The sequence below is a fragment of the Haliotis asinina genome, chromosome 16, assembly GCF_037392515.1.
Source record: "Haliotis asinina isolate JCU_RB_2024 chromosome 16, JCU_Hal_asi_v2, whole genome shotgun sequence".
Taxonomy (NCBI): Eukaryota; Metazoa; Mollusca; class Gastropoda; order Lepetellida; family Haliotidae; genus Haliotis; species Haliotis asinina.
In genome coordinates, this window is record NC_090295.1 from 14,464,715 (window position 1) to 14,490,759 (window position 26,045).

Here is a 26,045-nt window from a genome sequence, read left to right on the forward strand (position 1 = left end):
CAGTAGAGACTGGGTTCCCAATCCCAACGCGCAATCAGGTCATTACAACAGGTGGAAGAGAATATGACATATGCCGGGCACGAATTCGAAGGACTGTGCTTCAAAATAGTTCAATCCTACGAGAGTGGGTGAGTTTAGTTTTACGCCACTCTCAGCAATATTCCAGCTATATGGCGGCTGGACCAGACAATCCAGTGATCAACAACATGTGCATCGATCTGCGCAGTTGGGAACCGATGACACCTGTCAACCAAGTCAGCGAGCCTGACCACCCGATCCCGTTAGTCGCCTCTTACGACAAGCATAGTCGCCTTTTATGGCAAGCATGGGTTGCTGAAGGCCTATTCTACCCCGGGACCTTCACGGGTCTCCTACGAGAGCACAATGCTGCATCTTTTGTTGCATAGATTATTATTATCATTATTGCAAACATTTCTCATGCCCATGAAAATCCAGGTTAGCATGGGTATTCAGTGGCTAAAGGGATCGGGTGGTCAGGCTCGTTGACTTGGTTGACACACGTCATCGTATCCCAATATTGTGTAGATCGGTGCTACCGCTATTGATCACTGGACTGTCTGGTCCAAACTCTATTATATGCTCACAACCGCCATATATCTGGAATATTGGGGAGTTAAACAACAAACATACAAGACATGCACGTAAGTGCACGTGTTATGACGGGACATATATATAGCTGTATAGGAACACTTGTAGATGTTACTCATTTTTAAGTTTAGTGTTATGTCTTATCAAATCTGGCAAACAAGACATGCATGCAAATGCACGAGTATGATGGGACATAGCTGTATTAGGACACTTGTTAATGTTACTCATTTTTAAGTTTAGAGTTATATTTTCCCAAATACGCCCCATTTAATGCAATCACCCTTTTCTATGCCCAGAAATAATCACACGTTGGTGCACACAAAGACTGAACAACACGTGGGTATTATATTTTAAGCAGGACATGTACTATACTGGGCTAATATCACTGTGGTAGAAATATCATCCAGCACTGTAAAGACACACAAACCTGACTGCTGCTAATCAAGTCGGGCTTTCAGTCATCATCAGTGTTTATTCTCAAGAATGTTTGTGATATTTGCAAGTTGTCATATCCTATGAATTAGATAAAAAAATTATGTGCATACATACCAGGTAAACTTTTACGTAAAAGAGAAAGAATTGTTAAGTTTTGTCTACAGTTTTCTTCCTTGGAGGTGCTATCTGCTTTTGCGTCTTCTCTTTTCAAATGTAATTTGATAAAACTAAATGACATCACACTAACATTACCCTCGACATAGAGTAAATGTTGGGTCAGTTCATCTGGGATAAAACGTCCTGGTGATGTGAAAACTCAGACAATATGCGTGAGTGAGTGAGTGAGTGACTGTTGAAGCGTGACGCCGCCTGCAGCAATGTTCCAGCAATATCAGGAGACACCAGCAATGGCCTTCAAGTATTTTGTCAACGTGGGGAACCGAACCCGGATCTTCTATGTGGCCCAATACCGCTAAAACTGCAAGGCTACCTCACTGTGCAAGAGTAAGCAAGATCAACCTGGGCTAGTTTGTGACTTGCCTACAGGCGAAACTGGATCGGGGAATTTGCTACCAATAAGTTTGAACAATACATTTTCCACAAACAAGTAAGGAGAAAGGAACATATATATACTGTACGGCAATGTACAAAGAATAATAATAAGCCTAATTTTACTTCGACTGCAATGTTGTTAATAAATCCCTAATATAAACACTATCATTGAAACGATTATAATGTTCTTGGCAAACGTGTACCGACACAGACATTGACCTAGATATGCAACACATGTCATATGTAATATTCTTGTAAATTTAGCACTGTAAGAGGTACAATTCTACGGACACATTTTATTTCCTTAAAGACGTCACTAGTTCTGAATATAACATTTGCAATTTACATCTCTAAGCTGACAAGCTGACTATTAATGTGCAAATTATCATTGTTTGTGTTTGGCAAACATGTACCGACGCAGGTACTGACTTAGATATGAAGCACATTTCACATGTAGTATTCTTGTAGATTTAGCACTGTAAGAGGTACAATTCCATAAACTCATTTTATTTTCTTAAAGATGAACTGCAATTTACATGTCTAAGCTGACAAGCCGACAATTAATGTGTAAATTATCAATGTTTATGTTTTGGTAAACATGTACCGACATAGACATTGACTCAGATGTGAAACACATTTCACATGTATTATTCTTGTACATTTAGCACTGTAAGATGTACAATTCTATTTTTGTTGCACATTAACAAGGTATAAATCGAGATCATATATTGTCTGTGTATCTTGAGTTTTATAATAGTCATGAATGTGTATATTGCACTGTTATACTTCTGATAAAGCACATACTATACTGAGGTAGCACCTACATGTGAAGCCTAAATTTACCTTCCAAGTATATTCCTTTGCCTATAGCTTAAGGAGGCTAGTTTAGATATGAAATATACCTAAGGTTTTGACAGTTATTTTAGTCTGCTTAGGAGAGTTTGTAATGTTGGGTGTTCGTGTTCGGCGATCTCTGGAGTACCATTCTGTGTTGTCGTTAGCGTGTGCAGTGCAGTAGCATGTGTTCTGGTGTGTCTGTTTCGTTGCAGCGTGTGCATTTATCTATTCGTTGGTTACATTTCATGTCGATGGGAATTCAATTTGTGTGACCTGGTGGTAGTTTGCATATAAATGAGAAGTTGTATATGATTAGATACCAGTGGATTGATAAAGAACATTAAGGGATAGACATAGAACATCAATGGATAGTTAAAGAACATCAGTGGACAGATAAAGAACATCAATGGATAGATAAAGAAACAACATCATTGCATTGATGTGGTGGCAGACATAGCTATGGGGATCAGAGCTCCAGATAAGCTTTTGTCCACGTGGGTATGATACACATACATATGAACCTAAGTGGATATTTCTATTTTCAAGTGGGTATCTATACTCTTAGATGTATTTTAAAGTTTGAGAATTCATTTCAAACAAATATAACACGTGCCACATTTCTCATTCATTTATTATATAAGACAAAATCCTCCCAATAATGCTAAATAATGGCTAATCTAGTGCAGCTTTATCCACTTGTGTTGTAAGAAATAATATATAACAGCATCCATTTTGGCGATACCAATATGGATATTAGATGATATAACAGCCATGACTTAACTATTACATTCATTTTTAATTTTCAAAAGACTTGTTCCCATCGTGTTGTTTCACTTCCATGTCGCGAATAGGTAATGATACAAGTTCATTTAAAATATCATCGCTAATTGATTCTGATTGTGAATCACAGTACTTGCCTATTAATTCATCCACCAGTCCACTGATGAAGTAGTTTTCTGGTTGTAAAGCGTAAAAACTAGATATCTTCCTTTGAGCGTGTAGAAGCTTTCTGCCATACTTTCTCACCATAATAGATTTGTTTAGACAGAAAACAGTTATTTGAGTTGGTCCCTATTATTTTATAGATGGGCCAATATGTGAGGAGGTTAACATACCACGATTGATATTCTATATCTGTTACTCATTTCATTTGCGTTAGAAATAATCAAGCTCTTTTATCGCGAATATTTAGAGATGGATAAACGTTTATAGGTTTGAATTGATACGATCACACAACATGATTTTGATGCATTGTTATCTTGATATAGCGTAAACGTCAGTATTTCGTATTTTTGCATTCTCTGGCATTTACTTTTCTTGAGTATTTCACCTTTTCTATAGCGTATTTTACGCAAATACGCAGCTTAACTGGAGCTCTGGGTTGTGACCAGTTATAGGATATATAACTGTATACAATAATTTATGAAAGTCATCCTGGTTCATTGACATGTAAATGTACAATGTGGTGGAGATGAAGACTATGAATGGAGAGTAACGTCATTTAAGTGAATATTCCATGTATGGATTGTACTCGGCTTTTTTGGCTGTTTAATGCCGTGGCAATCTGCCTATGAGCCCCCTTGAATGCGGACGATGGGCCATTCGCTGTTTACCATTAAACTTCATTGTACCTTCTGCTGTGCCTGATATAGCCTGGAAAAGTGTCACCTTTTCAGCATCTGTCAGTATCTTTCGAGTAGAAACCTTTGAGGAATAATACGAGATGTCAAGCAGACTGAACCGAATTTGGAAGAGCAGTTCACCAAGAATTTTCCTCAAATTCGAATCGTGTACAGGCTCGTTTTGACGTTTACATTCCGCCTTTGCCCAGCGAAGCATTGCCTCGACGACGTAGCGTTCCTCACAAGCCAAAGAGTCGGAGGAAATGACGTCAAGAACACATGTGCGCGAGAGCTGAATGAATCCAATTGTTCGCAACACATCCGTCCCATGTTGGTGAATGAATGAGAGACAACTCTGATACAACTGTGGCTCGTCAAAGAAATGAGCTTGTTCGAACAAGGAACACACGTTGTCGACAGACATCATATTCTTGACGAGGTCCAAGCACTTGGTCAACAGAGACTGGACGTTGTACTTCTTGGAACAGTAAAGGACAGACAGCACGTTGTCCGAATTAATGAGGACTTCATCGCAGTACAGGTAGCTGAAACAAACAAAAGAAGGGTGTCGGATCCAGGGTTTTTCAGAAGTGTGTGTGTTAAGTCCAATTACTAAGGAGAAGTGCTCCTCAGGTAGTGTTTGCCCTCAACCCTGAAAAGCTGGTGGCCCTAAAGACCCACAGCCTAGATTTTCGAAGCTCTCTTAGTTCTTAAAAAGTTGTAAGTACTCTACATTAACTTGAACTTACGACCATCTAAGCGTTATGAGAGCTTAGGAAATCTAGGCCCTAAACCATAACAGGTTGTGAATCCTGATCAGAATGTGTAGGCAGGTGCGTAACTACCAATATAAAAACACCGGGTTTACATATGATCATGGATAAAAAGATTGGGCATGTCCTCAGTACTATCTAAAAATAGAACTTTGCAATCTTTCGGGCTTTCAAGAAAGAAGTGGCTGGCAATACGTCTTGCACGCCCTAAGTAATTCCCAGTATACGAAAATGTGACTACTAACAAACTTAGGTAAAGAGTGTAATTCAACCCTAATCACTGACTAGTTTTCATCTGCAGAAAAACCAACATCCACGTCAAGTTCCAAGTCTTCTGAAAAGTCTGAATCCGGATGTTCAGGGTTTTCAGTTATTGTTGATGAAAATGCTGTCGGCTCCTGATCCTTCTCTAGATCCGCCCGTGATGTGTCACATACTATTTTCAAAAATGGTCAGAGTTTCTGATTTCGTGTATTCCCAAAGCGAGAACAAGTAAGGCATGGATTCAAACGCTAGTTGGCGTTTAACATACTTTCTTCATTATGATTTTTTCAAAATTGTTCTATGCTCCCTTTCAGAAAAATATACCAGTCTCCTCTGAAAATGTAAGCGACAAAGAAATGATAACGGCCATACCGTAAGAATATCTTGAAAGGTTCAATCTCTATATCAGGAACATCGACGTCATTACTTTGTGGAATCGACCCGTTGAACATGGTGAAAAAGACGTCACTCCTGGCACCCAGCACATACTTGTGGGCACCTACGGGAGACCTCGACTGCCCGACCTTGAACTTGACGTCACACGCAAGCTGTTGATCAAACATCCGTCTGTTACTTCCAATGACGGTGTCTTCGGGGTTGTCAACGGGAGCCGAAGTTGCAGGAACTGTGGAGTTGAAAATACTCAGAAGATGTTTATTCTTATATGTATTAATATAAAGGCCTTAGAAAACTAGGAGGTAATGAATTAAAATCAGCAGAAGTGTGCAGGTATGCTGAACTTTATCTTCATAATTCGCTTCGAGTGAGTTTCGTTTTACGCCGCTTTTAGTACTATTCCAATAACATTACGGCAGGGGACACCAAAATTGGCTTCACACAATGTACACATGTGAGGAATCGATCCCAGGTCTTAGGCGCGACGAGTGAACACGTTACCCACTTGGCTACCCTATCGCCCCTGGTTAAAGTATGGAGCGTGGGTGTTAAGAACGGGTGCGGGATATCATCTGATTTCGACTTTATCTCTACACTTGACCTAGAAGGCCAGACGTTTGTACAAAGAATGAGGGTAGTGCAATTGCGAGGATCAGCGTTCAAATGTGACAAGCAGGTAGACAAATTGAATACTATGGGCAGGGAGGTGAAAGACTGACCTACAGGTTCAACACATTTCTGGGGTGAAAAACGTAAGGTTTGATTAAACCGCACGTTAAAGAAGTCGGGCTGTGCAGTTTTCGATCAGGCTTCCAGAATCACGAGTGTCACCCCTTGTGTATTTTATGTAGTGAGTGTTAAAAATCCATTTCTTCACCGATTTCGTTCAAATTTGAAATATATGTAAATTATAGCACCTACAAACATTATACGATTGCAAAAATCTAGATTTATATTTTTGAAAATTATTGTCCAAACAGAGATTCGAACCTCTGTGGTGGATGATAAGGCCAAATGCAACATCACCTAATTTTGACACTATCTCTACACTTGACCTAGGAGTAATTGTTCACGCCGTAATCACCAAAATTAGTCAAGGCACGATATGCATCTGGGAAACACAATTAACATTCCCCTATCAATGCTGTAGTCTGTTTATGTACGTCCTGTTGACTTCCACTGAAGATGACACAAGAATGGAGAAAGCTCTTTGATGGGAGAAGTCCTCTTCAAGATGTACGAGGTAGGGGTCGTCATTCGTCACCACTCGCCCGTTTCGGTAACCTCGTCATTCGGCTTGTCCCGGAAAAAACGCGTTGGTCACGAGTGGGTCGTAATGTTTCTAACGATTGTTTCTCAAGGGTAGTCAAAATGAATGTAATGCAGGAAACACGACCGGCATTTCTTGTTGGATTGTAGACTGACATGATGCGAATATTGAAAGTTCGAGGATAGATTTGAATTATGAGAGTTTATTTAGCAATACATGTTTATGCAGAAAGTCCAATTTTAGCACAAGAATTGTCATGTCAACAGTTGCGCAGTTTCCAAGGTAGGTCACTCCATGGTAGCCATGTTTGATAATTGGAGTCGATGACCATGTGAAAGTAAATCGATGAGCGGGTTTGATTGGTGACATGGGGAGAATATGAAGCAAATTCCCGTTTGTTGCACCTTTACTTTGTTGGAATATTGCTCAGTGTGGCGAATAACTCACAGACCATGTATACGAGGATGCTTTTATAAATGTGCTACGCAAAATGTGGTGGCTGTCGCCACAGCGAGTAAACGAGTTTAGCACTCAACAAAGTCTCCACCAATATGGCTATATGTATAATCGGATCATTTCCATGTTCCATTGCTTTAATTAGCAAACTTTTTGCTTTTAATTCACAAACTGATCCATTAAGATGCTTGATTGATTCGACTGAAGGCAAGATGTCAACATGAAAGTAGTTGACCGTATATTATGGACAAAGGTCAGATCAATACCAATAAATGGATGGGAATATGTTTAACCCTTGTCCCACGACAACTTCTTTATAATTCTCCCTTTGTCATAATTACCTTAGCCGCAAAATATTTTCAGGAAAATGTATTTCGACGCAAATGTGGTGAAAAATTTAAATATGTAACATACCAACCTTGTTGAAACACGAAGAGGATTCGGTGTTTACAGCACAGAGTACGTACTCACGTGTCTGTGAAATTTTCTGCGAGGAAGTCTAGACCGAGACCGCACAGTGAAGTGAAATCATACATTAACGTTTGCGATAGGATATTTTTTAATGACCAGGTAGTTTGATCCGGCGCACCCAAGGCAAAGCCACATCAGTTCGCACTTCTTGCTTGAACCAATATTGCGAATGTCAGTGGGAGACATGTTGTGGCTACTTTGCAGAACGAACCCTCGGTAAGCAAAGTTAAATTTGTGAAAGGAAAGAATAGCATTACCTTCCCGTCTAAAAAAGTCGTGCTGGTGATACATCTTGCCAACAACGCAGTTGCACCCAAATCGAAAGTGAAAGCAAACTCCGGTATTTTCGTGTCAGGGTCACGTGCAGGAGTCATGTGACATTTTATCTGCGTGTGTTGCACTTGTTGCTAGGTTTGTAAGAAGGCGAGCTGAATTCAACAAGATCAGTCGTTTGCTGTTGATGGTTATGCATAAAACAAGAAGCCACGTGATCAAAACAGTGTCACGCTGTGCGGAGGTAAAAGTATGGCTCATCGTGGAAAATACATTCTAAATACCCGGATGTGGCAAGCGGCTACAGTTTCGCCGATGTGATGTTATTAACGCTATTTTTTGTAGGAAACACATGGTATTTTTGTGTGAAATAGGTGAATATATCTTTATCACTCAGGGTTAGCAAAATCAAAACTTTAAATGGTATTTAAGATACAAATTACGTTTTTGTCTTACATCGTGGAAATCCCCTAACATCGGGGTACAACACTGTTCACAATAAGAAAAGACGTATCTAAGTTTATACGACGATTCAGTAGAGACTGGGTTCCCAATTCCAACGCGCAATCAGGTCATTACAACAGGTGGAAGAGAATATGACAAATGACGGACACGAATTCAAAGGACTGTGCTTCAAAATAATTCAATCCTACGAGAGTGGGTGAGTTTAGTTTTACGCCACTCTCAGCAATATTCCAGCTATATGGCGGCTGGACCAGACAATCCAGTGATCACCCACATGCGCATCGATTTGCACAGTTGGGAACCGATGACGTGTCAACCAAGTCAGCGAGCCTGACCACCCGATCCCGTTAGTCGCCTCTTACGACAAGCATAGTCGCCTTTTATGGCAAGCATGGGTTGCTGAAGGCCTATTCTACCCCGTGACCTTCACGGGTCTCCTACGAGAGCACAATGCTGCATCTTTTGTTACACGAATTATTATTATTCTTATTGCAAACATTTCTCATGCCCATGAAGATCCATGTTAGCATTGGTATTCAGTGGCTAAAGGGATCGGGTGTTCAGGCTCGTTGACTTGGTTGACACATGTCATCATATCCCAATATTGTGTAGATCGGTGCTAGCGCTATCGATCACTGGACTGCCTGGTCCAAACTCGATTATATGCTCACAACCGCCATATATCTGGAATATTGGGGAGTTAAACAACAAACATACAAGACATGCATGCAAATGCACGTGTATGATGGGACATAGCTGTATTGGGACACATGTTAATGTGCACGTGTTGTGACGGGACATATATACAGGTGTATTGGGACACATGTTAATGTTAGTTATTTTGAAGTTTAGTGTTATATTTTCTCAAATACGCCCCATTTAATGCAATCACCCTTTTCTATGCCCAGAAATAATCACACGTTGGTGCACACAAAGACTGAATAACGCGTGGGTATTATATTTTAAGCAGGACATGTACTATACTGGGCTAATATCATTGTGGTAGAAATATCATCCAGCACTGTGAAGACACACAAACCTGAATGTCGATAATCAAGTCGGGCTTTCAGTCATCATCAGTATTTACTCTCAAGAATGTTTGTGATATTTGCAAGTTGTCATATCCTATGAATTAGATGAAAAAAAGTATGTGCATACATACCAGGTAAACTTTTGCGTAAAAGAGAAAGAATTGTTAAGTTTTGTCTACAGTTTTCTTCCTTGGGAGTGCTATCTGCTTTTGCGTCTTCTCTTTTCAAATGTAATTTCATAAAACGAAATGACATCACACTAACATTACCCTCGACATAGAGTAAATGTTGGGTCAGGTCATCTGGGATAAAACGTCCTGGTGATGCGAAAACTCAGACAATGTGCATGAGTGAATGAGTGAGTGTTGAAGCGTGACGCTGCCTGTAGCAATATTCCAGCAATATCAGGAGACACAAGGAATGGCCTTCAAGTATTTTGTCAACGTGAGGAATCGAACCCCGATCTTCTATGTGGCCGAATACCGCTAAAAACAGCAAGGCTATCCCATTGCGCAAGATTAAGCAAGCTCAACTTGGACCAGTTTGTGACTTGCCTACAGGTAAAATTGGATCGCGGAATTTGCTATTGATAATTTTGAACAATACAAGCAAGTAAGCAGACAGGAACATATTTAGTGCGGCAGAGTACCAAAAAATAATACTAAGTCTAAATCTACTTCGACTGCAATGCTGTTAATAAATTCCAAATGTAAACATCATCATTGAAACGATTATAATATAATTTATCCTTGCAAAACAGTCATAGTTTTAGAGCATCTTGTTTGTGCGTTAGCGTTACTAATTACAATATAACATCGATGTCCACAATTAAATTTTCATGACGTGTCGGTAAAGTATGACGTTCCTGTCAAAGTGCGGTTTATATCGTAAATGAGAAATTAGTTTGTGGTGCACTTGTATTCATACACACTTTTTTTATTTCAACATTATTCATTTGCTTTCATAAATATGAAATTCGAAACAAAAACTGAAACATTATCGTTTGCCTTTCCAGTTGGAGAGACAGATATGATTTATGATACGTTCCCGGCAAATTGATGGAACTCCACTTCTCCGGTTTTTAAAAGACCGGAAGTTATCCGACAAAATCATCAACAAAACGACCCCGCGAAAGCGGACTGTGGAAAAGAAGGGTTTCACTGGACAACTGGTGATCTGTGGTGACGAACACGCCTCATCATTGGAATGATAGCACACCTGATGCAGTAAATTGGAATTGCTTTAGCTTTTCTCGTGCTATTGCTACGGTAAATAACGAATAAGGACGATCTTCGAAATTTTAGGTGTGAACATTTGCACTGTATTTTACGCTTACGGGAACCCTAGCCGCGATCGGTAAAATGAAAATTGCGGCGTGTTCAGTAGAACTATTGGCTAGATTGCAGTTTACCGGGCACTGAACGCTCGTTAATGAGCAGTCACGGCGTATCGCGCTATGGCGAGTCTGTGTCCCTGAACAATTCTTAGCCCTTGGACACCCCTATTTACGATCCTTAGGGTTAGGGTATAGGGTTAGGGTTAGTGCGCCCGACAAAGTGCAAGACTCCCGAACTGTGGTCCAATATATCTGCTAATGTACCTTATTTTGCAGGCGAATTTTACCATGGTTCACCGGACCTATGACATATTCAGCTATTGGCAGCATCGTTCCATAAAAACGTTGACGTAATGACGTGCCAAAAGTATTGCAACAAACATATCTGACGTCACAGGTGTTGCATCAATAGTGCTCCATAAAATAACATTAAACAAGATGAATAAATACATTAACTTGCATTGACCAAAACTTGTCCATACTTGGCAATATAACCCTTCGGATTATGATACTTTGGACTCTTTGAGGGATCGATAGGTATAAACTTTGGATAAACACTTGTGGGAGAGTGGCCTAGATCTGATGTAGGAATGCTATCAAATCTTCCAGAGTTGATGTTTTCGCAGTCTTTCTGAAGAAAATCATCGAATATCATTATTAGAATTCCAGGAAATGGCCTCCTGAAACTAGCACAGGTGTGTTGTCATCCTGAAATATGCAAGAGCTGTTTCCAAATTCCTTGGCTACAACTGGTCACATATTGGTCTCAAGTAAATCAACGTACTTTGCTGACTTAATATTTCCAGCTACTGGAACCAGTACACCCACACCATTGAAGCTAACACATCCAAGACATTACACTTGTCCTGAGAGGATGTTTCAGTTCGTTCAGACATTCCGTGTGACTTTTCGTCAGCCTTCCTTGAAACAGAATTGCTTTTATTTTCTCCCCACACAACCTGAGTTGCATCAGGAACAAAACATTCTTCCAGCTGTTAAGTCCCCATGTGATTTTCCCCTACACCACCTGACCAGCTTCTGACAGTTGACGTGAAATGGTAATACCCCTTCTTAGCATACAGTTTTTAATGCCAACTCAATGTAAATGTCCCTGAATTGTTCTGCAAGTGAATGGCGCCTGTTTTGTTGAACAACACAGAAAAGGTGCCTGTCCCTTCTCAGACTAATCACACTTGGAGGTCTGGTTTTGTGCCTTCACCATCAACAAACTTTGTCAAAATTCTTCCAGTCATAGATCTATTAATTGCTGACAACTCTGTAATCTTACTATATTTCAAACTTTTTTGATGCAATTCAGTTATAATTCTTTTTGCTCTTCTGTCAGTTCCCTTGCCATGTGAGCCATGTCATCTGCTAGGCACGTGACCGATGGAAACACAAGCAATGACATCATAAGGAGTATCATGTGAAAGAGCAGACTCTACAATTTGAAAATACCAAATTTCATTTGGCGGTCTTTTCTTTACAGTAAATGTTTGCGGGCGATATACAGCAAACAAGTTCGTTGCAATACTTTTGGCGCATCACAACCACTTCTGATTGTCATCCATGTTAAAGTAAGGGAGTTCGTTGTGGGATGTGACCCATCTGTGCATCTCATTTTCCTCTTCTTCAGGTTTACTGGAGTAGGATAGATTGGCTCAAACATTAATCCATTTTGCTTTCAAAAACACAAATTACACTTATAACAATGTAAACTGATATGTTCGTCATGTCAAGTATAGGAAAAAGTAAGGGGAAGCTACTCTCATTTGACACACTTTGGAATTACATAGAGGCCCATGGGTCTCTCCGATTAGTAGCACAAGGGCTTCTAAATGAGAGGGATTGGGTTTGGAAAACCCCGGTAGCGATTTGAATCACTTGTTAAACAACTGTATCCTAAGTTGGATAACAATTTGGCAATTCAGAATCTTCAGTTGGTAAGTTGAAGTTGTGGGGATTCACAATCTTAACTTCAGTTTATCTGATTTACTTTTTTTTTAAAATGAAATTAATCAGTACGTTTTCACTGCAAACAGTCTATAAGAAAATGGCTTCATGAGAAATCCATTTCAAACAACATAAAGAAGTAAGACATAAGAATGTGTAGGGCAGAACATTATGCTAATTCAAAGAACATGGAGAAAAGGTTTAATGATTCATGGTCAAATGTCCTGATTGTGTTGAATCTGGAACATGCTCGTACAGCATTGGCACACAGAAATTAAAATGGCACATATATTTCTCTCCTGTGGCTTCAATGTGTCCCCACAATCCGCTTTCACATGTAACCACTCATCAGCGTTATACACAAGGTACTTGATCTCAACCACCAGGTGTCAGAGTGGGATAGAATTTGATGTGGGTTTATGTTCTGGCAGTTTGATACATATATCTTTTCATTTTGATTTCAGACAGTTCGTCAAGTATGGCAACGCTTAACTGTAGTGCATGAACCTACCAATTAGCCAACATGGGGATTCGGGGACTCTTGTCATACTGTCATGAAGACATCTCTGCATGTGCTGACACCATTGATCTGGTTGAGGTCGCAAGACATAGAGATGGAATTACGATTCTCGTTGACTTTTTCTCCTTCGAATACTTCATCCTGGAACAATTCTGGCGTGGTCTCTCAGAGTTGTGTCACAACCCTTACCTCCAGTTTGATGGAGGTGAATACCAAACCTTTGATGCCTACATGTCAAAGTTCATAAATGATTTGAAAAGTTTAGGAATTGAACTTGTCTTCTATGTAGATGGTGCAAAGGGAAGTTCATATGAGGGAACAAAGCAGAAGCTTGAAACATGGCAGATTCGGCACAAGCACGAAGTTCAAAGACTGAAAGAGATCATGGACATGTGTCGCGGGGTACTTCCTGTTGAGCAGCTTCACCGTGAGGTTCGTATGCGGCCTGTGCTGCTGGAGGTCCAGTTTATGAATACCCTGAAAGCTTGTGGATGTACTGTACATCAGCTGCCTTTAGGAGAGGCAGATTACATCATTGCACAAGAATTAGAGACAAATCCAAAGGCTGTGGCTGTCTTGAGTAATGATACAGATTTCCTGGCGTTTCGGAAGGGGGCACTGATTTCGAATGAGATGTTTGATGTACATGGTGACCTTCAACTTGGCAGGCCAAGGGCTCTGCCAGAAAAACCTCTTAGACTTGTATGTCATGTTTTAAAGGCAGAAAAAGTTGCACGGACCCTTGGGGTGAGTGAGTCAGGGTATTTGTTGCAATTGCTCAGGCTCTATGAAAACTCTTAAACTATTAAGACTCTTGTTGTTCAAAGACCTTAATTCAGACTCTGTAATGACGTATTGGTTGTAATGAAGATAGTAACTATGGTGGCATAGGGGTGAGAAGTGAGAATATCATGGAATCATAATGGACTGTCTTAAGAGGAGGGATATAATAAATAATAAGGGATAAATATGATAATGTTTGAGAAGTGTAAAATTGCACTTAGATTTTATAAGAAAGTATAGAAGTATATTTGGGTGGTTAAGTTTCCATACAACCTCTGCATTTCCATACAAGTCGCTGAAGTCACAGAATGCAAATATACTATGTTTTCAAAACCTTGATAGAATTCAGGTTAATCTGATGACAAATGACACTCAGCAGCAATAGAAAATACATTTTGTAATTTAATTTATAGAAACTGAAAGTTGGCTCATAGATGACATTGCCAATGTTTTCATTGGATTTTTTCATGGAACTGTTGGTTTACACAGCCAATACACTGATTATCTATTTTAAATCTTGAAAGCTGTTTGAATTTTGAATTTTTTGGAATTACACATTTTATATACTACAATTACATTTTGTTGTCAAGAAGCTTAGACTGACCGTTTTTATGTGTATGTTCAGTTGACAGAACATTCTCAAATTGTGGAGCTGAGCATCATTGCGGGAAATGACTTCACTGGACCATTCATGCAGAGTGGCCTGTCTCATGCTCTCGGTATTGAAGGTAGTCGAAGTATTCAGAAGCTGGCCTCATGGGTGAGACATTACAGGAATGTTGAAAACCATCCTGGAATCCTCAACTATATGGTAAGTTGAACCATTTGTCGTATATTTGTATGTATCATGCATGTTATGTTGGAACTCATGGATCTTGTATGTTGGATATCATTTACCTTATATGATGTGTTGGAAATTATATATGAAACAAAGTTTGTTGGCATCCATATATTATGTAGTTTCTTGTCATCTTGCAGGGCTTCAAAATATCCCATTGCCTGACGCCTGGGACAAGCCAGTTTTTTATTTCGGGCAATCAAATAATGGTATCTTACGTGTCTGTGGACTACTAGATGGTTTCAAACTGCAAATAATCATGGATTTAATTTCATATCTGCTCATAATGAAGCTATTAAAGATCGCAGTAATTATAAAGTTGAGGTAGTAGAGAGTGAAATTATCATTCTTCGATAAATAGTCCAGCAAACATTAACATCACGCATTGTGTCATAAAATCAGGGCAAGTGGGAAATTAGTGAGGACATGTTACTTTCTTGAAGGCATTTGCCCTGTGCCAAGTGACTTTTCAACATATTTTTGAACCCCTGATCTTGGTAAGGAACATAGCACAATGGGCAGGTAATGTGGTATTAGTGCCATATAAGCGAACTGTTACTATATATCATAGTATGTTAACCATGAATCTTCTTGTCATCTATGTGTCATGTTGTATGTTGACACCTATGCATAATGTTGGCAGGTTTATTTTAAATAGAATGTTTGCAGCTATGTATCATTTAGTATGTTGGTATCCATATATCAAAGTGTGTTGGTACCCATGAATCATGTTGGCATCCTCATGTTATAAGGCATATTGGCATCTTTATGTCATGTAAGGTGTTGGCATCCATATATCAAAGTATGTTGGCAATCCATGAATCATGTTGGCATCCATGTATTATGTAGTATGTTGGCATTCATATGTCAAAGTATGTTGGCAATCCATGAATCATGTTGGCATCCACGTATTATGTAGTATGTTGGCATTCATATGTCAAAGTATGTTGGCAATCCATGAATCATGTTGGCATCCATGTATTATGTAGTATGTTGGCATTCATATGTCAAAGTATGTTGGCAATCCATGAATCATGTTGGCATCCATGTATTATGTAGTATGTTGGCATTCATATGTCAAAGTATGTTGGCAATCCATGAATCATGTTGGCATCCATGTATTATGTAGTATGTTGGCATTCATATGTCAAAGTATGTTGGCAATCCATGAATCATGTTGGCATCCATATATTATGTAGTATGTTGGTGTCCATGAATCGTAAAGTATGGTTGGCATCCACGAATCACATTGGTTATTACTGTGTTGGCATCCATGTATCATGTCAGCATCCATACATCATGTGGTGTGGTTGGCATCCATGAATCATGAGGTACGGTTGGCATCCATATATCACATGGTATGTTGACATCCATGAATCACGACATTTGGTTGGCATCCATACATCACATGGTATGTTGACATCCATGAATCATGACATTTGGTTGGCATCCATACATCACATGGTATGTTGACATCCATGAATCATGACATTTGGTTGGCATCCATGAATCATGAGGTATGGTTGGCATCCATGAATCATGTTTGGCATTCATATATCACATGGTGTCTTGTAAAATGCATTGACAGACCTCCATATGTTTAACCATTAAGCATCAAGTGAACAAAACCTGTAATCACCATGGTTACGCTTACAGCGAAGAAATCATCAATTCGCAGCTGCCATAACCTACACCCGTAACTTCTACATGGTGACTTGTCCTGGGGAAAAGCACAGTACAGGGGGCTTCATCTACAACTTGCTGTGTGAAGGCATAAAAAATGGCTCTTTCTCCCCGCATGTCCTTGGCTTCCATAATAGCTTCTACTGGCGCCGCATCATTGTGGAAGAGGTTGCTAACAGACATCCATCATCGGAAATTGCTTTGATTGGCCTGAGGATGTATATCTATCGGATCGTTCTACCAACTCACAAGCATCAGGTTACAGAACATGGCCGATCAGACTACAGGGACTATGAATACACCAGGGTAAGTGATTGTCAGTGAGATGCCTTTGATTTGGGGAATGTGAGATGAATGTGTGACCCATCATCTTACTGGCAACCAAGGATAAGTTGAGCACCTACCTTACAATGGACTTGAATTATGATGTAGGAGTGCCTCCCATGGTGATCAAAGGATGTTGTCTGGGATCAAGTGCAGTGCGATGGGTGAAGCATGAGAATTTTATGAGCATATCATATAAGTCATATGCAGCTACACAGGGAATCAATGTCATTGTTGTGCACTACCCTATATCTACTCTCCCTTTCACAGACAAAATGGCTTTGCTAATTGCTGTGCACTGCCTGCATCTGATAAAAATGTTCCCTGCACTGGTCCAACTTATCTTTGTTTGCCAGTAGGTGCTGCAATCCAATTGCAAGTTGCCTCCTTTGGGTGCCAGAAACCTATTATTATAGATTTTAAATGCCAGATTGGCCCAATCATTTTTCAAGGTTTGTCGCCAACATGCCCTTGCTTATGAGTTTCCCTAGAGCAGTGAATGACTGAGAACTTTCTTCAAAATTAAGTGGATGTACTGTGATATACCGAAAAAAGAGGCACCAGTGGTCAGATTGTCATTGTCTCTGTAGTCATCAGAAGTTGTTGGTATGGTAATGTGTGGACACTGCTACTCATCTAGTACGAGATACATTCACTGATAAGTATGACTTTTGATAGTCATCGGGGAAAGTCTATTTCTTGAATTGCATTGTTATTTTCAGGATTGCTGTTAGTAGTATTCCTTACTGCTTGAATGTGCTTGAATGTTAATTGTCACAATAACATGCGATTGTATTTCAAATTAACGCATCCAGAAGAGAGACTCCTTGAAACGCAAGCTACTCTCCGAAGAACATATGAATTCATTCAGTCTTTTGATGAAAGTTGCTTAAGTGTCAGAAGGTCCAAATGTGTGTTGGGCATCTTGTAAGCTGATAACACTTAAAAACAAAGAAGGTCCAAAGTAATAAATGTTCGACATGATATTTATTCTCTATCCTTCAGATTAATGCAGCAGACCACAGGATGATTCCTTCAATCAACCAAATAAAGCCTCAGGAAATATTTAAGAATCTGAGGCTCTTTGATCACATCATGTCCCATCAGGAACCACAGGGTGAGTGCCCAGTAGTGAAGAATCTGCTTCAAAGTTCTGTACATTTACCTCCATGGCCAGACTTCCAAGGAAACTTTTCATAAATTAACATCATTCATAGTACTTGAGGGGTGGCAGGGTAGTCTGGTGGTTAGAAGTGTTTGCCTGGCAAGCCTAAGACCCATGTTCGATTCCACACATGGCTACATGGGTGAAGTCCATTTCTGATGTTCCTGCCATGATATTGGAATATTGTTAAAGTGGCGTGAAACTTTACTCACTCACTAACTGATATTTCTTGACTTTCCCAAGTTCTGCATTCCAATGGTTTGTTTTACATTTTTGAAGAGCTGTTGTTTTTTTTATCTAAATACAAATCTCTGTCATTCTTTACTAAAATGTTCCACATATGCATCAAGATAATCAAAAAAGAATCTAAACAATCTTTGGAAGTTTTCAGCTCAAAGGTCAAGGTTCTAAAATAATGATGCTGTTGATGACTGGATAGTCTGGTCCAGACTTGACTGTTTACAGACTATCGCCATAGTGGAATATTGCTGAGTGTAGTTTTAAACAAAACTAGAAGTAATGTTTTCATCCTGGAAATGGCCGGTTGTAACAAAATATGTTTCGTGATTTGAAATAGCATTGAAGGGTTGATTCTGGTTCTGCAAGTACATGCAAATACATGAAGAATATTCTTTTCCAGCGTTCCCAAAGACCTGGTTTGATCGATATGGAAGAAAAAATGGTTTCATCTGTTACATCCTACGTTATTTTCTTATTCAAAACTGGGACTACAACCTGCGCATATCTGAAAATGAGTTCCTTGCTTTGGTTGCCATAGCGTTCGGCAAGACAAATGAAACATGGTACCAAAGTCTAGGTCTGAGGCCTACCCCAAGATGTGTTACTGTTGGCAACTGGTTCCAGGTAATGTATGCATTATTGTATTGTTGTACATGGAATTATGGGTATGACCTTGAAGTCTTGGAATTGTGGGTATGACCTTGAAGTCTTTGTTATGTATGTGCTGAAACCTGTTCTGGGTAATCAGCCATTCAGTTCGTTAGAGTTGAACTGAGGGTTTAAGAATTAGAGTTACCTCCCCTTCATTGTCTCAACAAAGACATGTCATTTTTTCATTCTGCTATTAGTAATAACATAACTGTTTGAAGTACAATAACCACATATTTTATCAAATCAGTGAAAACAGAGTGAAAAGAATGGATGAATTTTGAATGGCTCAAAATGTCCTCACGAGTGACTTCACTGAACAATGACTAAACATGCTAAATGATAGGGATTGAGTAACAGCATGGGTACGGAAATTCTAATCTAAGACAGAGAAATTTTCTGAGATTCCAAATGGTTTGCCCTTAAAGGAAAATTGGTAAAGGATACAACAATTTTTGTTCAAAATTTTAATGTCATAATTTTGGCCCAAGTTACAAGTCTCCATGACATGGCTCAAATTTTACAAACAATTGTGTCAACTGATTTTATCTCTCTGCAGAATATTTACCGTCATGCGTTCCTGTTTCTGGGTAACCTGCTGTACCTGACTCATGAGTTTCCTCTGCCCAAAGAGATCTTCTCCGGCTCTGTGTGGACAGCCTTCCACGCTTGCTGCAATAATGAAGGTGGGTTGTAATACAATACAGGCAAATCCTAGCACCATAAAGCAGATTCACAAGAATCTGTTACAGGGAAATAATAGAACTATATTGTTGGGAGTTGATCTTTGTTGGGAGTAGGTAGACAAACACATAGTCTCTGAATGTATGTAGTTTTCACAGAAACATTCAATTCCTTTTGAACATAAATGGAGCTCCAAGGGGGTTTAGAACCTGAGGAAATCCAGACTTGCTTCATTTATCAGTTTGATATTTCAGAAATGGTTAGGCAGAATGGAAGATAAACCAGCTCAGGGACTGTGACTAGTGTGAGACATTCTAGGGGGCTGGCTGTGTGAAATAACAGGCAAATGTCTGTTAACATTGTGAAGCAGAGTGGCATAGATCTGTTACAAGAAAGCGGTACAACAGTATTGATAATAGATGTTAGAGGGTTGGTTGTGTGAAATTACAGGCAAATGTTTGTTAGCACCATAAAGCAGATTGGAATGGATCTGCTACAGAGAAGTGAGTGAGTGAGTTTAGTTTTATGCTGCACTCAGCAATATTCCAGCTATATGGGTCGGGTCGCTACAGAGAAGTAGCAGAACAGTACTGATGCTCCATGTTTAAGGGTTTGTTGTGCGAAAGTACAGGCAAATGTCTGTTAACACCATAAAGCTGACTGGGAAGGATCTGTTGTTGGTAGGCAGCAGCAGTAAGCTTTACTATTTTAGTCCTTATCGTAACTCTAGTGTTAAAAGATTTCAGGTTCATTGGAAATAGATTATATATGAGAAACCCTCAAGGACATAAAGACCCTTGCTTTAATTTAATTAGCTAGTTAATAACTATGCAAAACATACTTAGGACTAAGAAAAAAGACTAACAGTTGGAAATATTGTCCACTGGAGTATTTAATATCAATGACTGATGAACAATTTGTGATAATATCTTACACAAACTATTGTCTTCTTTGAGAGGCATGTTTAGAAGTTGGTGAATCTGATAATGACAAAACGTTATGGATGAGCAACTTCTTTATTTGGGTGGAGCGATGTTTCGATACAGCTTCTTGTATCGTTGTCAACCAAGTAAGAGGCATACTGAGGCCAGTGGGTGGTACGGGGCTTTAGAGTGGGGCATGTTGCAAGCACTTAGCATTCGTTGATGAGTTCGTCATATGCTGACGGGATGAAGTAACCTTGATCTCTGTTGGTCGGTGTTGTTTGATGTGGATGGCCTCTGTTAATTTCCGTTTGATGAAGTCGGGTTGGTTGGCGGACAGTAGTGTGTATTCCACCTATTGTCATGACTTTTTTCATTTTAGCTCAAACATACTTCTCCATCATTTATCAATAATCAATAAATATATTTTTAACAACAGGTAATAATCAGCCCTATACATACTACTACATATTCAATATTATTTTTCCATAACAGACTAAAAGGATTCTCATAAATAGAGGATATGAAACATCAGATGATACCTGTCAAATGCTGAGATGTACATTGCTTTCTTCCTGACATTTTTGCATTTTTGTTTGAAGTTATTTCTCTCTTGCCAGTATTTATCAAGCATATATCAATATCTGTATGATCTGTATTGCCATTCATCCATATACGTAATGCTTCACATTTAACACACAAAACTGATTCTCATATATACAGGGTATATTTAAATATGACATCAGATAATCAAATGTCAAATGTTCAGAAGTATAGAATGACTGACTGAGTTTGACAGCGGGGGACACCAGAAATGGGCGTCACACATTGTACCCCTGTGGCTATTCGAACCCCAGTCTTCAGCGTGATGAGCCAACGCTGTAATCACTAGGCTACCCACTGCCCCCAGCATAGAATGAAGATTCACTGAATAGTTCAGGATGATGTAAACTGACATCCTGTCTTTTGTTGACAGAATGGCATGCAGGCTGTAGACAGGTATCCCGTGATGCTCTGATGCGGGTTCAGCGTGAGATGGATGCTGTCATCAGTGAAAAACGCCACATGATCAGATACCTTACCGAGTATGTCTTCTACTTTGATGACAGATACTGAAGCTCACACTGTATATAACAGAAGATCTGACTTGTTTTGTGTCATCAGGCAGCTTAGGATGTCATTGTCCGTTCGGATTGTTCCGCTGCATCATCCAAGTGCACCCTGATATCGGAAAGTTTCGAGTCAGTCTCTGGATGAAAAAAATGGATGCTGTTCTCAAAGTTGGATAGCTTTTTCATCATCAGTCACTTCCAATACAAATGTCTGAACTTGAAAACTGTCCTCTTTGCTGAAGAAAAGGACATGAACAGGTTTAACTATGCATCTATGTGATGAAGGATGAGAATCTTCGGCTTTTGATGTGGTGCTTGAAAATGGGTGACACCTTTTAAGAAATGGATACTGTTTAAATATCTCATCATCAGTCACTTCCACTGCAAATGTATAGAATGGGACAACAAGTCTCAAAGTTGAAGACACAAGGACAAGAACAGGCCTTACTATGCATGACAGTGTGACACTTTAGAAGTCTCTGGATTTTTGTTTTTATGCTTGAATAAAACGGGCAAACATGGTACAGGATGACATGCATGTCATTCTGGGAGATGTAACCGAGTGTCCTGAATCGGGATGGTGGAGTCAGGAATTGACAGATGCCGGATTGGAATGCTATTGAATAATACTAATGTACTAAGATTTTATTGCTGGTTTCGACAACTTGCCGGATTGGACAGCTGCCAGTTATTACATTGTACCTGATGATTGGTTTGATTGAAATTGTTCGCTTCAGTTCTTTGTAAAGCAGCAGCTGTTAACTGAATTCTGTGTCAACTAAACCCCGTCAGTGCATACTTGATGCGTTCTTGGATTCAACCAATACATTACTGACAATGTGTACTTCTCTAAAATCTGTGAGAAGCATCAGATGATGCTGTGTGATTTGTCTGGAAAGCTCACTCACTCTCTTATCTGTATATCTCTGCCTCTTGTCCAATGCTGGTGCAGTCCTTGTCTGGAGTGCCACAAGTAAAGCCCAGATGACAAGTATTTGTAACTTTATCCTGATTACCACAAGTAGTTATGAACAGATGGACTTTGAACATATTGACTTTTCCCCAGCAATCATGATGTTCAGTTATTTTTGTTACAATGTCTTTTATTTGTTAATGGTGAGGCTGCAGTACAATACGTATCCCAGTAATTTGGGTGCAGTATACTCCTGACACAGTATTTTCACTTCATGAAGTTTGTATTTGTGCATTTTTATAAAGTGAATCACAACTCAAATTAGTTGACCACTCATCATGTCGTAGACCTGGGTTGATTCCCCACCCAAGTACAATGTCTAAAGCCCACATCTGATGTCCCCTGCCCAGATATTGCTGGAATATTGCTAAAATTGTATCATTAAATACATTGTATCTACATAAATTGTAAATTGATGCATTAAATCATGTGCCTTGTAAAGTGATACAATAATGTACAGCAGACAAACTAGAAGAACCTTGATTTTTCCTTATCCTGACTCATGACGTAAGCAATTAAGCTTACAATTTTATTCAGATAATTACATTTTCACACAGAAATCACTGGTAATTTGGAGTAAGAATCGGTTTCCAGCAACCTCATCATAAGATCCTAATTGGTCAGACTCAGGGATCATTGTACCATTGGCACTGATTGCAGCTTATCAATCACTGGATTGTCTGATACACTCTAATATTTAAGTGCTGTTATCACATTGCCATGACATCAAACAACTACACAGAAAGCAGGTAAAGTGCTGTGGTTGTGTTGGATCCCTTGTCATGCTTTTCACTGATTTTTTGTTTAACTTTACATCTGTAAAGCGTGCTAAAATGGGACATTACGAAATGAGTTTTTTTAAATATAAAACAGATGATTGGCAAGACAATTTGTTGTTTTTATCATGATCCATTTTCCCTAAGTTTGCCATTTAACAGTTGATTGAGTGATGCTGCTGAAAGAATCATGCCTGCTTTCACAAATCACTACCATTGTTTGTGACTGAATACTTTCTTGACCAAATTACTCCAGTCATTTGAGTTTTATGAATCTGTTAATTTGAATAAAGAAAATTGTTGACATTTGTGGAGATGAAGTTGTTTATTGGCACATCACATAACAAATATATTGAATAATGAGATATACTGATGAAACTGATCTGCCAATAAAGGTTTGGTGTGTCCTGAAACCAGCAGCTGTTAACCTGACCTGAAGTGAATGAAGAGTACTGATGTTGTCTGGTTGATCTTGGAACATTTGAGACCATTGAGAGTGGATATGGTGCCAATAAACAAAGGTGGTTGCTAGCCCAGTGGCTGAAGTGTTCGCTTGCCACACCTAGTTGCACGGGTTCAGTTACCTACATAGGTACAATATGTGGAGCCCGTTTTTTTGTGTCCCTCACTGTGATATTGCTGGAATACTGCTAAAAGCGGTGTAAAACCCAACTTGCTCACTTGCTAACAAAGACACTGGATCTAGGATTTGAGTTGAGACAAAGTGATACTACTCCACAAAATTAATTTCAGCACCTTAGATTCCTGATCCTTTCACATTCTTTCTCTCGCAGAGAACTGAATGTCTGATCCAAGGCTGAATAAAGGCAACAGATTTGGGAAACAAACCCAGCAGATACAGTTACCTAGGTTACAAAACAATCTTCAGTAAATCTCCGCACACTGATGTTTTACCAGTAATTCCCCCATGGATGTACACATGTTCTCCATCAGTAAAACAAATGTGTCCAGCTCTTTTAACTTGACAGTCTCCAAGTTTGTAAAAGGTTATTTCTGGTTTCAACATTACAAAGAACATTTCACCAACAGGATCTCTATTCCGGCCATCAAATGTTTCTCCACCATGAACAAAGATAAGGTCTGGTCCAAACATTGAAACATGATGTCTCCGACCACATGGTAATTTCAACATGGGTTTTAACTCTTTGCCGAGGGTTTTAAGAATTTTTAGAGATGATGCTGGACCTATGGACCCATCGGAAAATCCATTTTGAAACTCAAGCAGTTTATCGTCTCTACCACCAATGACATACAGTTTGGATCCAATTATGTGAGTGCTGTGACCGGATCGTGACGTAGTTGACCGGCTGTATTCAGAAAATGTAAATCCCTTTTCAATACTGCCTTGTAGTAAATAAGCATTTCCAGTTCGTCTTTGAGTGCGTCTGCTTCCTTCCCTGCCCAGAATCATGATGCTGCCATCACCCATTAGATTAGCAGTATGGGAACTGAGACCTGCGTCACTTGGGAAGCCAGTTTGTTCAGGGAACAGCCATGAATTAGCTGCAGTATCATAAGCATGTAACATTCCTGTTCGGGATTTGCCATTCCAGCCTCCAATGAGAAGAATATATCGATCATTTAATGCAATGCAAGCATGGTGACTGAGCGTAGGACTACCAGAAGCATTCACTTCTTCCCATATTTGCTGAGATAGGTCAAGTCGATGTAGTTTGCCTGATGGGTTGGTGCTTCCTTGGCTTGTTATGCCACCATGCAGATATAAGCAGTTTTTGATGATGCAGCCTGTGTGAAATGCCAGTTCAGGACCTAGAGGTACGACAGGCTCCCAGTTTACATGTATCTCCCCCTTTGCTGCTGCCATCGTTGAATCTTGCTAGCATAGGTGAAGTCTATCTGAAACAATGGTTGATCTCAGATAAAGTTGTTTCTTAAGTTGACCTATATATTAATCTTTGACGATAAAACATGAAAATTATTGTACTTGATCATGCAGGCGTCAGTTGAAAATTTACCTTTAACATCAAACCGACCTATACAAAGCAAATGTCATCAAACTCAGATATCATTGTAATCAATCCTGTGGCAGTCTGTTTAATCCTGTCTGGACCAGACAATACAGTGATCGACGTCAATGATCATTGATGTACACAGTTCAGCAACCAAGTCAGCAAGCCTAACCATCCGATCCCGTTAGTCGCCTGACGATTAGACCAATAACCTGGAACTTCACGGGTAGTAAACTTATATATTAGAATGAAAAGCTTGGAAAGGCACTTCCAAAGTACTGAATGTTGCCGATGTTGATGTTTTCATAAATTAACAGAAAAAGGCTTCGTGGATCTCGAAAACAGGTGACATATTGAATCACACTTGGTTACCAACAATAACAAATAAATTGAAAATGTTTCAGGCAAACTCTGTAGAGTAACAGTACCTTGTCATGCCTGCTTTTGGTAGGTAAATGTATGTCTTGGGCAATGCCAGGTGACATTATATTTAGAATGGTTAAAACAATAATTATTTTTAACTAAATTCAAATTCCGTTACATTCCTCGCGTCCGATCAACGAGAAGTTTGTTACGTTGTAAGTTTCGTACAGATTGGTTAATGATATGTTCTCCAAAGATTAAATATGATGCCTCCATTAT

The 26,045-nt window shown here is 39.4% G+C and overlaps 3 protein-coding genes across 7 annotated transcripts; 1 reads left to right on the forward strand and 2 right to left on the reverse strand.

Annotated features, from left to right (window-relative positions):
- Positions 1-3,050: 3,050 nt before the first annotated feature.
- On the reverse strand, positions 3,051-8,212 carry LOC137268668 (BTB/POZ domain-containing protein 6-like). Its single transcript, XM_067803257.1, has 3 exons — positions 7,943-8,212; positions 5,465-5,717; positions 3,051-4,600 (listed from the first exon to the last, which is right to left on the reverse strand). Exons 1-3 carry the CDS (start codon positions 7,974-7,976, stop codon positions 3,982-3,984), a joined length of 906 nt encoding a protein of 301 aa, XP_067659358.1. The 5' UTR covers positions 7,977-8,212; the 3' UTR covers positions 3,051-3,981.
- A 1,725-nt stretch (positions 8,213-9,937) lies between these two features.
- Positions 9,938-23,718, forward strand: LOC137268505 (uncharacterized). Of its 3 annotated transcripts, XM_067803066.1 has the most exons (9): positions 9,938-10,014; positions 10,470-10,722; positions 13,208-14,010; positions 14,672-14,857; positions 16,541-16,873; positions 17,897-18,008; positions 18,697-18,920; positions 19,504-19,630; positions 21,528-23,718. In XM_067803066.1, the coding sequence occupies exons 3-9, from the start codon at positions 13,267-13,269 to the stop codon at positions 21,665-21,667; spliced, it is 1,866 nt and encodes a 621-aa protein (XP_067659167.1). In that variant the 5' UTR covers positions 9,938-10,014; positions 10,470-10,722; positions 13,208-13,266; the 3' UTR covers positions 21,668-23,718. The 3 variants fall into 3 exon arrangements, with proteins under 3 accessions (XP_067659167.1, XP_067659169.1, XP_067659168.1); XM_067803068.1 differs by lacking the exon at positions 9,938-10,014 and having other exon boundaries at positions 10,585-10,722; positions 13,212-14,010; XM_067803067.1 differs by lacking the exon at positions 9,938-10,014 and having other exon boundaries at positions 10,671-10,758.
- On the reverse strand, positions 23,719-25,981 carry LOC137268506 (kelch domain-containing protein 9-like). Of its 3 annotated transcripts, none has more exons than XR_010955040.1 (2): positions 25,832-25,981; positions 23,719-25,286 (listed from the first exon to the last, which is right to left on the reverse strand). XR_010955040.1 is itself a non-coding variant. In XM_067803070.1 (2 exons), exon 2 carries the CDS (start codon positions 25,256-25,258, stop codon positions 24,284-24,286), a length of 975 nt encoding a protein of 324 aa, XP_067659171.1. In that variant the 5' UTR covers positions 25,259-25,290; positions 25,832-25,866; the 3' UTR covers positions 23,821-24,283. The 3 variants fall into 3 exon arrangements, 2 of the variants coding, with proteins under 2 accessions (XP_067659171.1, XP_067659170.1); XM_067803070.1 differs by having other exon boundaries at positions 23,821-25,290; positions 25,832-25,866; XM_067803069.1 differs by lacking the exon at positions 25,832-25,981 and adding an exon at positions 25,410-25,490 and having other exon boundaries at positions 23,821-25,290.
- Between the last annotated feature and the right edge of the window lie 64 nt (positions 25,982-26,045).